The sequence below is a fragment of the Eretmochelys imbricata genome, chromosome 12 (assembly GCF_965152235.1).
Source record: "Eretmochelys imbricata isolate rEreImb1 chromosome 12, rEreImb1.hap1, whole genome shotgun sequence".
In the NCBI taxonomy this organism is placed as follows: Eukaryota; Metazoa; Chordata; order Testudines; family Cheloniidae; genus Eretmochelys; species Eretmochelys imbricata.
This window is the reverse complement of record NC_135583.1, coordinates 43746220-43762527: the sequence shown is the minus strand read 5'-3', so window position 1 is coordinate 43762527 and position 16308 is coordinate 43746220. Positions and strand designations below refer to the sequence as shown.

The 16308-nt window shown below is 47.1% G+C and overlaps 1 protein-coding gene across 8 annotated transcripts in view; it reads right to left on the bottom strand.

Moving 5' to 3' along the window:
- ADAT1 (adenosine deaminase tRNA specific 1) overlaps positions 1 to 16308 on the bottom strand; it is an 87968-nt gene that overhangs the window by 59535 nt on the left and 12125 nt on the right. For 4 of the 8 annotated variants that reach the window (XM_077830782.1, XM_077830781.1, XM_077830786.1 and 1 more), the window contains 2 exons: positions 7625 to 7679; positions 6669 to 6883 (listed from right to left, as the gene is read on the bottom strand). The exons of 1 other annotated variant lie outside the window; for it this stretch is intronic. In XM_077830782.1, coding sequence (XP_077686908.1) covers positions 6669 to 6883; positions 7625 to 7679 — 270 coding nt within the window. Of the gene's footprint in view, positions 1 to 6668; positions 6884 to 7624; positions 7680 to 7976; positions 8081 to 16308 lie in introns of those variants that run through there. 3 more of the 8 variants (XM_077830783.1, XM_077830788.1, XM_077830784.1) reach the window with 2 other exon arrangements.

The following is a 16308-nucleotide window of genomic DNA, read 5'->3' as shown; positions in this document are numbered from 1 at the left end:
GAGGGCAGGGCTCCTGCCTCATACTGAGAAAGAGGGATGATCAGCGAGTTATCTCAAGTGCCTATACACAAATGCAAGAAGCCTGGGAAACAAGCAGGGAGAACTGGAAGTCCTGGCACAGTCAAGGAATTATGATGTGATTGGAATAATAGAGACTTGGTGGGATAACTCACATGACTGGAATACTGTCATGGACGGATATAAACTGTTCAGGAAGGACAGGCAGGGCGGAAAAGGTGGGGGAGTTGCACTGTATGTAAGGGAGCAGTATGACTGCTCAGAGCTCAAGTATGAAACTGCAGTGTGAGCAACAAGGGTGATGTCATGGTGGGAGTCTGCTATAGACCACCGGACCAGGGGGATGAGGTGGACGAGGCTTTCTTCCGGCAACTTGCAGAAGTTACTAGATCACAGGCCCTGGTTCTCATGGGAGACTTCAATCACCCTGATATCTGCTGGGAGAGCAATACAGCGGTGCACAGACAATCCAGGAAGTTTTTGGAAACTGTAGGCGACAACTTCCTGGTGCAAGTGCTGGAGGAACCAGCAAGGGGCAGAGCTCTTCTTGACCTGCTGCTCACAAACTGGGAAGAATTAGTAGGGGAAGCAAAAGTGGATGGGAATCTGGGAGGCAGTGACCATGAGATGATCAAGTTCAGGATCCTGACACAGGGAAGAAAGGAGAGCAGCAGAATACGGACCCTGGACTTCAGAAAAGCAGACTTTGACTCCCCCAGGGAACTGATGGGCAGGATCCCCTGGGAGAATAACATGGGGGGAAAGGAGTCCAGGAGAGCTGGCTGTATTTTAAAGAATCCTTATTGAGGTTACAGGGACAAACCATCCCGATGTGTCGAAAGAATAGTAAATATGACAGGCGACCAGCTTGGCTTAACAGTGAAATCCTTGCTGATCTTAAACACAAAAAAGAAGCTTACAAGAAGTGGAAGATTGGACAAATGACCAGGGGTGAGTATAAAAATATTGCTCAGGGATGCAGGAGTGAAACCAGGAAGGCCAAAGCACACCCGGAGTTGCAGCTAGCAAGAAATGTTAAGAGTAACAAGAAGGGTTTTTTCAGGTATGTTAGCAACAAGAAGAAAGTCAAAGAAAGTGTGGGCCCCTTATTGAATGAGGGAGGCAACCTAGTGACAGAGGATGTGGAAAAAGCTAATGTACTCAGTGCTTTTTTTGCCTCTGTCTTCACGAACAAGGTCAGCTCCCAGACTACTGCACTGGGCAGCACAGCATGGGGAGGAGGTGACCAGCCCTCTGTGGAGAAAGAAGTGGTTCGGGACCATTTAGAAATGCTGGATGAGCACAAGTCCATGGGGCTGGATGCGTTGCATCCGAGAGTGCTAAAGGAGTTGGCGGATGTGATTGCAGAGCCATTGGCCATTATCTTTGAAAACTCATGGTGATCGGGGGGAGTCCCGGACAACTGGAAAAAGGCTAATGTAGTGCCCATCTTTAAAAAAGGGAAGGAGGAGGATCTGGGGAACTACAGGCCAGTCAGCCTCACCTCAGTCCCTGGAAAAATCATGGAGCAGGTCCTCAAGGAATCAATTCTGAAGCACTTAGAGGAGAGGAAAGTGATCAGGAACAGTCAGCATGAATTCACCAAGGGCAAGTCCTGCCTGACTAATCTAATTGCCTTCCATGACGAGATAACTGGCTCTGTGGATGAGGAAAAGCAGTGGACGTATTGTTCCTTGACTTTAGCAAAGCTTTTGACACAGTCTCCCATAGTATTCTTGCCAGCAAGTTAAAGAAGTATGGGCTGGATGAAAGGACTATAAGGTGGATAGAAAGCTGGCTAGATTGTCGGGCTCAACGGGTAGTGATCAATGGCTCCATGTCTAGTTGGCAGCCGGTATCAAGTGGAGTGCCCCAAGGGTCGGTCCTGGGGCCGGTTTTGTTTAATATCTTCATAAATGATCTGGAGGATGGTGTGGATTGCACCCTCAGCAAGTTTGCAGATGACACTGAACTGGGAGGAGAGGTAGATACGTTGGAGGGTAGGCATAGGATATCCTAGGGCCCTAGACAAATTAGAGAACTGGGCAAAAGAAGTCTGATGAGGTTCAACAAGGACAAGTGCAGAGTCCTGCACTTAGGACGGAAGAATCCCATGCACCGCTACAGACTAGGGACCGAATGGCTCGGCAGCAGTTCTAGAAGTCAACGAATGGCTACGCAGGTGGTGTCGGAGAGAAGGCTTTGGATTCTTTGATCATGGGATGGTCTTCCATGAAGGAGGAGTGCTGGGCAGAGACGGGCTCCACCTTACGAAGAGAGGGAAGAGCATCTTTGCGAGCAGGCTGGCTAACCTAGTGAGAAGGGCTTTAAACTAGGTTCACCGGGGGAAGGAGACCAAAGCCCTGAGGTAAGTGGGAAAGCAGGATACCGGGAGGAAGCACAGGCAGGAATGTCTGTGAGGGGAGGGCTCCTGCCTCATACTGAGAATGAGGGGCGATCAGCAGGTTATCTCAAGTGCTTATATACGAATGCACAAAGCCTTGGAAACAAGCAGGGAGAACTGGAGGTCCTGGTGATGTCAAGGAACTATGACGTGATTGGAATAACAGAGACTTGGTGGGATAACTCACATGACTGGAGTACTGTCATGGATGGTTATAAACTGTTCAGGAAGGACAGGCAGGGCAGAAAAGGTGGGGGAGTAGCACTGTATGTAAGGGAGCAGTATGACTGCTCAGAGCTCCGGTACGAAACTGCAGAAAAACCTGACTGTCTCTGGATTAAGTTTAGAAGTGTGAGCAACAATAGTGATGTAGTGGTGGGAGTCTGCTATAGACCACCGGACCAGGGGGATGAGGTGGATGAGGCTTTCTTCCGGCAGCTCGCAGAAGCTACTAGATCGCACGCCCTGATACTCATAGGTGACTTTAATTTTCCTAATATCTGCTGGGAGAGCAAGACAGCGGTGCATAGACAATCCAGGAAGTTTTTGGAAAGCGTAGGGGACAATTTCCTGGTGCAAGTGCTAGACGAGCCAACTAGGGGGGGAGCTTTTCTTGACCTGCTGCTCACAAACCGGGAAGAATTAGTAGGGGAAGCAAAAGTGGATGGGAATCTGGGAGGCAGTGACCATGAGTTGGTTGAGTTCAGGATCCTGACGCAGGGAAGAAAGGTAAGCAGCAGGATACGGACCCTGGACTTCAGGAAAGCAGACTTCGACTCCCTCAGGGAACGGATGGGTAGGATCCCCTGGGGGACTAACATGAAGGGGAAAGGAGTCCAGGAGAGCTGGCTGTATTTCAAGGAATCCCTGTTGAGGTTACAGGGACAAACCATCCCGATGTGTCGAAAGAATAGTAAATATGACAGGCGACCAGCTTGGCTTAACGGTGAAATCCTAGCGGATCTTAAACATAAAAAAGAAGCTTACAAGAAGTGGAAGGTTGGACATATGACCAGGGAAGAGTATAAAAATATTGCTCGGGCATGTAGGAATGAAATCAGGAGGGCCAAATCGCACCTGGAGATGCAGCTAGCGAGAGATGTCAAGAGTAACAAGAAGGATTTCTTCAGGTATGTTGGCAACAAGAAGAAAGCCAAGGAAAGTGTGGGCCCCTTAATGAATGAGGGAAGCAACCTAGTGACAGAGGATGTGGAAAAAGCTAATGTACTCAATGCTTTTTTTGCCTCTGTCTTCACTAACAAGGTCAGCTCCCAGACTGCTGCGCTGGGCATCACAACATGGGAAATAGATGGCCAGCCCTCTGTGGAGAAAGAGGTGGTTAGGGACTATTTAGAAAAGCTGGACGTGCACAAGTCCATGGGGCCGGACGAGTTGCATCCGAGAGTGCTAAAGGAATTGGCGGCTGTGATTGCAGAGCCATTGGCCATTATCTTTGAAAACTCGTGGCGAACGGGGGAAGTCCCGGATGACTGGAAAAAGGCTAATGGAGTGCCAATCTTTAAAAAAGGGAAGAAGGAGGATCCTGGGAACTACAGGCCAGTCACCCTCACCTCAGTCCCTGGAAAAATCATGGAGCAGGTCCTCAAAGAATCAATCCTGAAGCACTTACATGAGAGGAAAGTGATCAGGAACAGTCAGCATGGATTCACCAAGGGAAGGTCATGCCTGACTAATCTAATTGCCTTCTATGATGAGATTACTGGTTCTGTGGATGAAGGGAAAGCAGTGGATGTATTGTTTCTCGACTTTAGCAAAGCTTTTGACACGGTCTCCCACAGTATTCTTGTCAGCAAGTTAAAGAAGTATGGGCTGGATGAATGCACTATAAGGTGGGTAGAAAGTTGGCTAGATTGTCGGGCTCAACGGGTAGTGATCAATGGCTCCATGTCTAGTTGGCAGCCGGTGTCAAGTGGAGTGCCCCAGGGGTCGGTCCTGGGGCCGGTTTTGTTCAATATCTTCATAAATGATCTGGAGGATGGTGTGGATTGCACTCTCAGCAAATTTGCGGATGATACGAAACTGGGAGGAGTGGTAGATACGCTGGAGGGCAGGGATAGGATACAGAGGGACCTAGACAAATTGGAGGATTGGGCCAAAAGAAATCTGATGAGGTTCAATAAGGATAAGTGCAGGGTCCTGCACTTAGGACGGAAGAACCCAATGCACAGCTACAGACTAGGGACTGAATGGCTAGGCAGCAGTTCTGCGGAAAAGGACCTAGGGGTGACAGTGGACGAGAAGCTGGATATGAGTCAACAGCGTGCCCTTGTTGCCAAGAAGGCCAATGGCATTTTGGGATGTATATGTAGGGGCATTGCCAGCAGATCGAGGGACGTGATCGTTCCCCTCTATTCGACATTGGTGAGGCCTCATCTGGAGTACTGTGTCCAGTTTTGGGCCACACACTACAAGAAGGATGTGGAAAAATTGGAAAGAGTCCAGCGGAGGGCAACAAAAATGATTAGGGGTCTGGAACACATGACTTATGAGGAGAGGCTGAGGGAACTGGGATTGTTTAGTCTGTGGAAGACAAGAATGAGGGCGGATTTGATAGCTGCTTTCAACTACCTGAAAGGGAGTTCCAAAAAGGATGGATCTAGACTGTTCTCAGTGGTAGCGGATGACAGAACAAGGAGTAATGGTCTCAAGTTGCAGTGGGGGAGGTTTAGGTTGGATATTAGGAAAAACTTTTTCACTATGAGGGTGGTGAAACACTGGAATGAGTTACCTAGGGAGGTTGTGGAATCTCCTTCCTTAGATATTTTTAAGGTCAGGCTTGACAAAGTCCTGGCTGGGATGATTTAGTTGGGGATTGGTCCTGCTTTGAGCAGGGGGTTGGACTAGATGACCTCCTGAGGTCCCTTCCAACCCTGGTATTCTATGATTCTAAGAACATTTTGTATAGTAAACAGAGTTTTTAAATAACTTCTCACTGTCCTGGACCTAAGTTATTGGGAGCCAGAGAACTGGAATGCAATAAAGGGGGTTGTGTGGTTTCTTTTTAGCTTCTTGATAGCCAGTGTAGGGGAAAACAGGAGCACAGTTTGTGACTGGTTGGTGAGTCTAATTTCAATGTTAACCACCAGTTTTGGGACAATCTGTTCTCCTTTTTGCAGTCTACCCTGATCTTGGCATTTTCAGCGAGGGCTACCACAGGCACTCCGGGTCACACCTAGGACAGAAAGGGGCTGATACATAGCCGACAGAACATAACCCTGAGGAATGTTCCCTCTAATTTTTGACAGGCCGTGTGCGCAAAAAAATTCATCTGTGCAAATTGTTTTGGTTCTGTGCAAATTTTTGTGTGCATGGTGTTTTGCCGTGTGCATGGGGTTTAGGATCTGTGTGCATACGCGCACAGCTTAGAGGACAACAGTGACCCTGAGTATCCTTCCTTCTCTTCCCACACTTACATTTGAAGATCCGGATTCCTGTCCCAAATCTACGTTAGTGAAGAAGATTGTATCAGTTTGTTGTGCCAAATTGGTGGAAAATCACTGATGTAAATTCACAGTTTGCTACTTTTTAGAAGGCCTGCACTCTGACTATGCCAGTTCATTCTCAGTCAAGCATGTTTCAGCGTATTTGGAATGTTTTAGCAAAACCTTTGTAGTAGGATCAGTGTTGAAAAAGCAAACCTGGGACAAAAGTGCATCTGTATCTAAGGGCACATATGAAACATCAATAGGCCTAACTACTTAGTAGGTTGGGGACTCATGTTCTTGGGTTTCACTGATAGAATTGCAACACTGTCATTTTGGACACTGCATCTTTTTATGTCGGGGGAATAAATCTGCTGTGAAGCGAGTCATACAGCATGGGTTTTGGATTTCATTTTATTAAAAAATCCTACTAATTTATTGGATTTTTTGGGGATTGGGGAATAAAATAATTATCTTTAGCCAACAGAATATAATAAACGTACTTGGGCTCCCTATGAGAGGTGAGTAGGCAGGTAAAGCAAAGCAACCAGGAAAAATGACAGGCTTCGTATGACAGGATCACTGGCAGATGCTAGTTTTGGGGCAAGAAAATGGTGGCCCATATCTCTATCTAATCAGGAGAGCACTGAAGCACTTGTATGTATTGAACAGGGTACTGGCTTACACATATGCTCCCTTCCCACATCAATATACCCAAAAGGGTAGAAAGTGCAGCGCACCAATTTGCCAAGCCAATGCTGATCCACTGCATATGTTACTGATATTAATGGAGGCTGGCTCACCCTCTCTCAGCCATGGTTGGGGTAGCTGGCTCAGATGCATCAGGCAGGGATGAGAGGGCGAGGGATTGGCTCTTATGTACTTACAGGGGGTATGGCTGCAGAAAAAAATAAAGGTGATATGTGGTTTGAGTTTCCATTTCCCACTCTCAGTCCCTGGGCTGAAGATGCTGCCCTGCTGGTGTGAGGCTGCCAGCCACAGCTGGTGGAGGAGATACCTAGAGGGCAAGAAAGGGTTACTGAGAATCACTCACTTATCTTAGGACAGAGGAAGAAGTAAAGGTAATTAAATTAAGGCCCACAAATTGAGCCCTGCATTAATACAAAATTTGTATCTGCATCCAATCCATGATCCACCTAAGCGATCTGTGGATATCCGTAGATTGCGGGGCTTTAAATATATAAAATTTGGATCTGCATCCATCCACAATCCACAAAAAATGGTTCGCGCTATCTACAGATTTGCAGGACTCTACCCACAAACCTCTAGCCAGTTGATACTGAAGTGCACTACAGTGAGTCAAATGGCTGGTTAGCCTTCTATAGGCAGATATGATCCAAAAGACTCCACAAGGACACCTGCTGTCTGATCAGAAGCTTCATAGTGAGCCCAGAGGACCTGGATTCAGCCCCATGAGAAGAGTTATTTTTGCAAAGCCTGTATACAAAGGGGCAGGAAGAAGCCTGGGTGTGTAGGACAGGAGAGAAAGGGAAAAAAAACAGACCTGTGCACAGGACAGATACATATTGCCTGTGGAAGGAACATGGGAGGTGCTAGCCGCTCCCATTCTCTTCTTGCACAGCTTAGCTCATTGGAGAGGGGAAAGGGGCGGTGTTCCAAATGTTACAGGTGAAGGACACATGCATTTACATTATAATAGCGTAAACACCCTGAAGAAAGGGGATATGACCAAACCGACCACTGAACAGATAACACCACAAGGGGCTTAATGTCTCACCTCTGGAAACTCCTCTTGGCAAGGACTTCAGCATGACTGTCGTTGAGAATATCCCCTGCAGCAGCATCCAAAAAAATTAAATAATTCAACATTACTGCAGACCAGACAGAAGGAAAAAGTCACATGCAACAAGTAGAGCACCATCTATTGAGGCAGACGTGTGCACTCTGCCGGCCTGCCCCAGCATTTCGTGGGTCTGAAACTAGTATTAGTACAGTTGTCTAAACTAGGCTATCCTAAGATATTTAAACAACTCATTTACCATAAATGCTTACTGTCATACTCTTGCACCATGATGCAGTGACTCTTGCAGCCCACTACCAACCCAGAGGACCATCACCTAAAGCCATACCTCTTTGGGCTATGATCCAGTCAGATCCTATAAGGTAAGCAGGGCTGGGACAGTACTTGAATGGGAGACCCCTAATGATCTCATTCCACAGCATTCAGAGCAGGCATGTATAACAGTGATGGGGAGTATATGGTGTGCACACTGGAAAAAAATAATTTATTCACCACACTGGACGTGGGCCCACTGGAAATGAACTTCCCAAGCATTTAGCATTGCACAGCTGTATGTTCATTAATCTCCTTTGTGCTGGGTTGAATCGCAGAACCTCCTGGGAGCTGCCACCTAATGTGCCAAGACTACTTCTGCCCTGCTTTCCTGCCCAGACAACTTAGGACTTCAGTGCCCTGCCTGGTTTGAGCCAGACCTGCTAGCCTGCTTCAAACCCAGACCAAAGTCTGAACCACATCCCCCAACAGCTGTAGGCTTAACTGAAAGCAGCTTACAGAAGCGTGCCTGTCTAACACTCAGATACCCAATTCTCAATGGGGTCCAAACCCTAAATAAATTGGTTTTACCATGTATAACGCTTATACAGGGTAAACTCATAAATTGTTCACCCGCTATAACACTGAAAGAGAGATATGCACAGCTGTTTGCCCCCCCAGCCAAGTATTAATACATACTCTGGGTTAATTAACAAGTAAAAAGTGATTTTATTAAATACAGAAAGTAGGATTTAAGTGGTTCCAAGTAGTAAGAGACGGAACAAAGTGAATTACCAAGCAAAGTAAAATAAAATACGCCAATCTAAGTCTAGTACAGTAATAAAAACTGAATACAGATAAAAATCTCACCCTTAGAGATGTTTCAATAAAAGTTTCTTTCACAGACTGAAGCTGAACACCTTCCTACTCTGGGCACAATCCTTTCCCCTGGTACAGCCCTTGTTCCAGCTCAGGTGGTAGCTAGGGATTACTCATGATGGCTTCCTCCCTTGTTCTGTTCACCCACTTACATATCTTTTGCATAAGGAAGGGACTCCTTTGTCCCTCTGGGTTCCCACCCATCCTTCTCAGTGGAAAAGCACCAGGTTAAAGATAGATTCCAGTTCAGGTGACATGATCACATGTCCTGTGAGAACCCAAGCCTTCATTCCTTCCAGCCTGACTCATAGGAAGGCCCGCCTGCAAACATAGCCATCCAGTCAATTGTCCTGGTTGATGGGAGCCATCAAGATTCCAAATCACCATTAATGGCCCACACTTTGCATAACTACAATACGCCCTCAGAGTTATATTTCATATTTCTAGTTTCAGATACAAGAGTGATATATTTATACAGATAGGATGACCACTCAGAAGATTATGAGCTTTGTAATGATACCTTACAAGAGACCTTTTGCATGAAACATATTTTAGTTACATTATATTCACACTCTATATATAGAGTAAAAAGAAAAGGAGTACTTGTGGCACCTTAGAAACTAACAAATTTATTTGAGCGTGAGCTACAGCTCACTTCATCGGATGCATTCAGTGGAAAATATAGTGGGGAGATTTATATACATAGAGAACATGAAACAATGGGTGTTACCATACACACTGTAACCAGAGTGATCACTTAAGGTGAGCTGTTACCAGCAGGAGAGAGGGAGGAGACGACAGACCTTTTGTAGTGATAATCAAGGTGGGCCATTTCCAGCAGTTGACAAGGACGTCTGAGGAACAGTGGGAGGTGGGGGGGGGGGAATAAACATGGGGAAATAGTTTTACTTTGTGTAATGACCCATCCACTCCCAGTCTCTATTCAAGCCTAAGTTAATTGTATCCAGTTTGCAAATTAATTCCAATTCAGCAGTCTCTCCTTGGAGTCTGTTTCTGAAGTTTTTTTGTTGAAGTCTTGCCACTTTTAGGTCTGTAATCGAGTGAACAGAGAGACTGAAATGTTCTCCAAGTGGTTTTTGAATGTTACAATTCTTGACATCTGATTTGTGTCCATTTATTCTTTTACACAGAGACTGTCCAGTTTGACCAATGTACATGGCAGAGGGACATTGCTGACACATGACAGCATATATCACATTGGTAGATGTGCAGGTGAACGAGCCTCTGATAGTGTGGCTGATGTGATTAGGCCCTATGATGGTGTCCCCTGAATAGATATGTGGACACAGTTGGCGACGGGCTTTGTTGCAAGGATAGGTTCCTGGGTTAGTGGTTCTGTTGTGTGGTTGCTGGTGAGTATTTGCTTCAGGTTGGGGGGCTGTCTGTAAGCAAGGACTGACCTGTCTCCCAAAATCTGTGAGAGTGATGGGTCATCCTTCAGGATAGGTTGTAGATCCTTGATGATGCGTTGGAGAGGTTTTAGTTGGGGGCTGAAGGTGATGGCTAGTGGCGTTCTGTTATTTTCTTTGTTAGACCTGTCCTGTAGTAGGTGACTTCTGGGTACTCTTCTGGCTCTGTCAATCTGTTTCTTCACTTCCGCAGGTGGATATTGTAGTTGTAAGAATGCTTGATAGAGATCTTGTAGGTGTTTGTATCTGAGGGGTTGGAACAAATGTGATTGTATCATAGAGTTTGGCTGTAGACAATGGATCATGTGGTGTGGTCTGGATGAAAGCTGGAGGCATGTAGGTAGGAATAGCGGTCAGTAGATTTCCGGTATAGGGTGGTGTTTATGTGACCATCGCTTATTAGCACCATAGCGTCCAGGAAGTGGATCTCTTATATGGACTAGTCCAGGCTGAGGTTGATGGTGGGATGGAAATTGTTGAAATCATGATGGAATTCCTCAAGGGCTTCTTTTCCATGGGTCCAGATGATGAAGATGTCATCAGTGTAGCAGAAGTAGAGTAGGGGCATTAGGGGACGAGAGCTGAAGAAGCATTGTTCTAAGTCAGCCATAAAAATGCTGGCATTCTGTGGGGCCATGCGGGTACCCACAGCAGTGCTGCTGATTTGAAGGTATACATTGTCCCCAAATGTGAAATAGTTATGGGTGAGGACAAAGTCACAAAGTTCAACCACCAGGTTTGCCGTGACATTATCAGGGATACGGTTCCTGATGCCTTGTAGTCCATCTTTGTGTGGAATGTTGGCGTAGAGGGCTTCTACATCCATAGTGGCCGGGATGGTGTTATCAGGAAGATCACCGATGGACTGTAGTTTCCTCAGGAAGTCAGTGGTGTCTCGAAGATAGCTGGGAGTGCTGGTAGCGTAGGGCCTGAGGAGGGAGTCTACATAGCCAGACAATCCTGCTGTCAGGATGCCAATGCCTGAGATGATGGGGTGCCCAGGATTTCCAGGTTTATGGATCTTGGGTAGCAGATAGAATACCCCAGGTCGGGATTCCAGGGGTATGCCTGTGCAGATTTGATCTTGTGCTTTTTCAGGGAGTTTCCTGAGCAAATGCTGTAGTTTTTTTTAGTAACCCTCAGTGGGATCAGAAGGTAATGGCTTGTAGAAAGTGGGGTTGGAGAGCTGCCGAGCAGCCTCTTGTTCATATTCTGACCTATTCATGATGACGACAGCACCTCCTTTGTCAGCCTTTTTGATTATGATGTCAGAGTTGTTTCTGAGGCTGCGGATGGCATTGTATTCTGCACGACTGAGGTTATGGGGCAAGTAATGCTGCTTTTCCACAATTTCAGCCTGTGCAAGTCGGCGGAAGCACTCTATGTAGAAGTCCAGTCTGTTGTTTCGACCTTCAGGAGACCACCCAGAATCCTTCTTTTTGTAGTCTTGGTAGGAAGGTCTCTGTGGGTTAGTATGTTGTTCAAAGGCGTGTGGAAATATTCCTTGAGTCAGAGACGTCAAAAATAGGATTCTAGGTCATTACAGAACTGTATCATGTCCGTGGGGGTGGACGGGCAGAAGGAGAGGTTCCGAGATAGCCCAGCAGAAGAATCTGTCCTAAGAGTATAGTTGGATAGATTAACAATATTGCTGGGTGGGTTAAGGGAACCACTGTTGTGGCCCCTTGTGGCATGTAGTAGTTTAGTGTCCTTTTTCTTTTGTAGAGAAGCAAAGTGTGTGTTGTAAATGGCTTGTCTAGTTTTTGTAAAGTCCAGCCACAAGGAAGTTTGTGTGGAAGGTTGTTTTTTTATAAGAGTATCCAGTTTTGAGAGCTCATTCTTAATCTTTCCCTGTTTGCTGTAGAGGATGTTGATCAGGTGGTTCTGCAGTTTCTTTGAGTGTGTGTGGCACAAGCTGTCAGCATAGTCTGTGTGGTATGTAGATTGTAATGGATTTTTTTACCTTCAGTCCTTTTCGTATGATGTCCATCCGTTTGCATTTGGAAAGAAAGATGTCTGTCTGTATCTGTACGAGTTTTTTCATGAAGTTGATAGATACAGCTAAATTCCATCTTAAGTGATCACTCTCCTTACAATGTGTATGGTAACACTCATTGTTTTATGTTCTTTATGTATATAAATCTCCTTACTGTATTTTCCACTGAATGCATCTGATGAAGTGAGCTGTAGCTCACAAAAGCTTATGCTCAAATAAATTTGTTAGTCTCTAAGGTGCCACAAGTATTCCTTTTCTTTTTGTGAATACAGACTAACATGGCTGCTACTCTGAAACCTATATTCAGAGTGTGTCACATCCTTAACTGCCCTTCTTTAAAAAAAAACAAAAAAACAAAAAAAAAAACAACAAAACCTCAGGCCATGGGTAAGACACTAAGGCCTGGTCTACAGTACACAGTTATTTCAGAATTAGCCGAGTTACTTTGAAATAAAACTGATTCAGTCCACACAACCAAACCAGTTTTTTCAATTTAAAGGGCTCTTTAATTCGATTTCTGTACTCCACCTTGGCAAGTGGAGTAGCGCTAAAATTGAGATCGCAGTTCCGGGTGACAGGTACCGTGGACGCAATTCGACTTTACTGGCCTCCGGGAGCTATCCCAGAATGCTCCCTTGTGACTGCTCTGGACAACACTCTCAACTCCGATACACTAGCCAGGTAGACAGTAAAAGCCCCGGGAACTTTTGAATTTCCTGTTTGGTCACCATCAGCACAGTCCACCATCACAGGCAACCATGCAGAGTCCACCATCACAGGCGACCACACAGTCCCAGATTCGCAGACGAGCTCCAGCATGATCCAAATGGGAGGTACTGGATCTCATCGCATGTTGGGGAGACGAATCTGTTATGGAAGAACTACGTTCCAAAAAAAGAAACGCAAATATGTACGCTAAAGTCTCCAGGGCCATGACGGAAAGAGACTACTCCAGGGACACAGAGCAGTATTGTACAAAAATCAAGGAGCTCAGGCAAGCGTACCAAAAAGCCAGGGAGGCGAACGGGCGCTCTTCGTCACAGCCCCATATATGCCGCTTCTAACATGAGTTGCATGCAGTTATGGGGGGTGACGCCACCACTACCCCACCACTGTCCGTGGACACCTGCAAGGGGGGAGTAGCACAGAGCGAGGCGGATGAGTTTTTGGAGGATGAAGAGGAGGAGGACAGTGCACAGGCGGGAAGTGGGGAATCCGTTCTTCCCCCTAGCCAGGAACTATTCTTAATGCTGGAGCCAATAGCCTTCCCCCACTCCCAAGGCATGCTCCTGGACCATGACCCTGGAGAAGGCACTTCTGGTGAGTGAGAGCTTGATCGGAGCCATGCGGTGGAGGATGGGGGGGAAACCCAGCTGCGCCGGGCTGTTTGCGTTTAGTTTAAAGGTCTCATCCCTGCTCAGAGCCTCATCAGAGCCATGTGGTGGGTGGGGAGCGAGGGGGGCGGGGGAGGGTGTTGTGTGAAGCAATCATCCCAGAGAGCCCGCAAACCCTCCTTTTATATGGCAAACCCACCAGGCATTGCTTGCTATGGGAAAGGGGGCCCGGCAGTTTGAAAGCATTGAAATGAATGCAGAAGAAGCAGAACCCCGTGTGCCCCTAGGGCTTACCATGGCTGCCTGCAAGCTGAATTCTGTTGCCTGGTTGCATGTGATGGCTTACTCACACCAAAGCAGCAGGCACTTCAGTATAAGAGGCAAAATACGACCTTGTACAGAAAGAACATGTGCTGTGTACTATGAATTGCCTGTTTCACTGAGAAAGAGAGTGTCCCCTTTGTTCTCTAAAATGTATCTTTTAAAATACTACCCTCCCTTTTTCTCCTCCCAAAGGTGCAAATGTTTCAACAGGGCCCCTATCTACTCCGTCCCAGAGGCTGGTCCAGATTAGAAAGCGGAAAAAATGAACTCGGACGACATGTTCCTCCCGCACTGATAGGGCCCAGCTGAATGCGTGGAGGCAAACAATTGCGGAGTCACGAAAAGCGTTACATGAATACGAAGAGAGGAGGGACACGCGCGATGAGAGCAGGCAGGATGCGATGGTCAACCTCATGGTGGAGCAAACTGACATGCTCCACTGTATGGTGGATCTAATGTGGGAAAGGCAGCAAGACCACAGACTGCCGCTGCAACCCCTGTATAACAGCCCTCCCTCCTCCCCAAGTTCCATAGCCTCCTCACTCAGACACCCAAGAACATGGGAGGGAGCGGGAGGCTACGGGGACCCACACAGTCAACCCCAGAGGATTGCACAAGCAGCAGAAAACTGGCATATCAGAAATTTTGATTTGGTTTCTGGAGTTGTCCTTCCCTCCTCCTCCTCCTCCACCCCCTAACCCAACACCCCCCCCCCCCCCCCAGCTTCTGATTTCTCTCAATGTTTTGTGCAACAAATAATAAAGAACGGTTTTTAAACAATTGTGACTATTTCCTTTCATATATATGTAGGGGGCGGGTAACTTTAAGAGAAACAAACTGTCACACCGTACCCTAACCAGTCATGAAACTGGCTTTCAAAGCCTTTCTGATGTGCAGCACACCCTGCTGCGCTCTTCTAATCGTCCTGTTGTCTGGCTGTGCGAAACTGGCAGCCAGGCGTGCTGCCTCAACCTCCATCCCGCCATAAATGTCTCCCCCTTACTCTCACAGATATTGTGGAGCACACAACAAGCAGCAATTACAATTGGAATATTGGTTGTGCTGAGATATAACTGAGTCAGTAAACTGCGCCAGCGCACTTTCAAACATCCAAAGCACATTCTACAACCATTCTGTACTTGCTCAGCCTGTAGTTGAACTGCTCCTTACTACTGTCCAGGGTGCCTGTGTACGGCTTCATGAGCCATGGCATTAAGGGGTAGGCTCGGTCCCCGAGGAGAACTATAGACATTTCAACATTCCCAACAGTAAATTTTCTGGTCTGGGAAGTAAGTCCCTTCCTGCAGCTGTTCAAACAGACCAGGGTTCCTGAAGATGCGAGCATCATGCACCTTTCCCAGCCATCCCACACTGATGTCAGTGAAACGTCCCTTGTGATCCACCAGTGCTTGCAGCACCATGGAAAAGTACCCCTTGCGGTTTATGTACTGGCCGCCCCGGTGTTCCAGGGCCAAGATAGGGATATGCGTTCCATCTATTGACCCTCCACGGTTAGGGAACCCCAGCGCATTAAAGCCATCCACAATGGTCTGCACATTTCCCAAAGTCACTACCCTTGATAGCAGCTGGTCAATGATTGTGTTGGCTACTTGCAGCACAGGAGTAGCTGTTGGGCGTTGCAAGCTTCCACAGAGCTATGGCCACTCGCTTCTCAACAGTGAGGGCTGCTCTCATTTTGGTGTCTTTGCGCTTCAGGGCAGGGGACAACATGTCACAAAGTTCCATGAAAGTGGCCCTACGCATACGAAAGTTTCGCAGCCACTGGGAATCATCCCATACCTGCAACACTATGCGGTCCCACCAGTCTGTGCTTGTTTCCTGGGCCCAGAATCAACGTTCCACAGCATGAAGCTGGCCCAACACCACCATGATCTCCCAATCACCACATGCTGTGCTTTTAAGAACGTCTGTGTCCATGTCCTCATCAGTACAGTAATCGCGCTGTCGTCGCTTCATTGCCCGGTTTTGCAGGTACTGCACATTGCTGGATAACGCGCGAGGTATTTACAATGGTCAAAACTGCAGCGGAGATCTGAGTGGGCTCCATGGCTATGGCGCCTGCACAGATAATCCTGGAAAAAAGGCACGAAATGTAGGAGAGCAGAGTGGCAGCGGAAGAGGTGCTGTTTGGTTCACGATAGCCAGAAAAAGGCGGGAAACGGTTGTCTTCTGTAGCTTTCACGGAGGCGGGAGACCAGGACAGACAACATGGAGAAGCTCGGTAGCTTGGCAAGAGCGGGAGAGCAGAGTTGGCAGTGGAAGTTGTGCTGCTCGGTTCATGACGGCCGAGCAGAGTTGGCAACGGAAACATTCAACGAGGAAGAGAAAGAGTAGATACCAGAGATTACATAGGAAGACAAGAGAAAATGCAAGGTAGATTCATAGTAGCAGGAGAGCAGCGGTGCACCGTCTGCTGAAATCAAT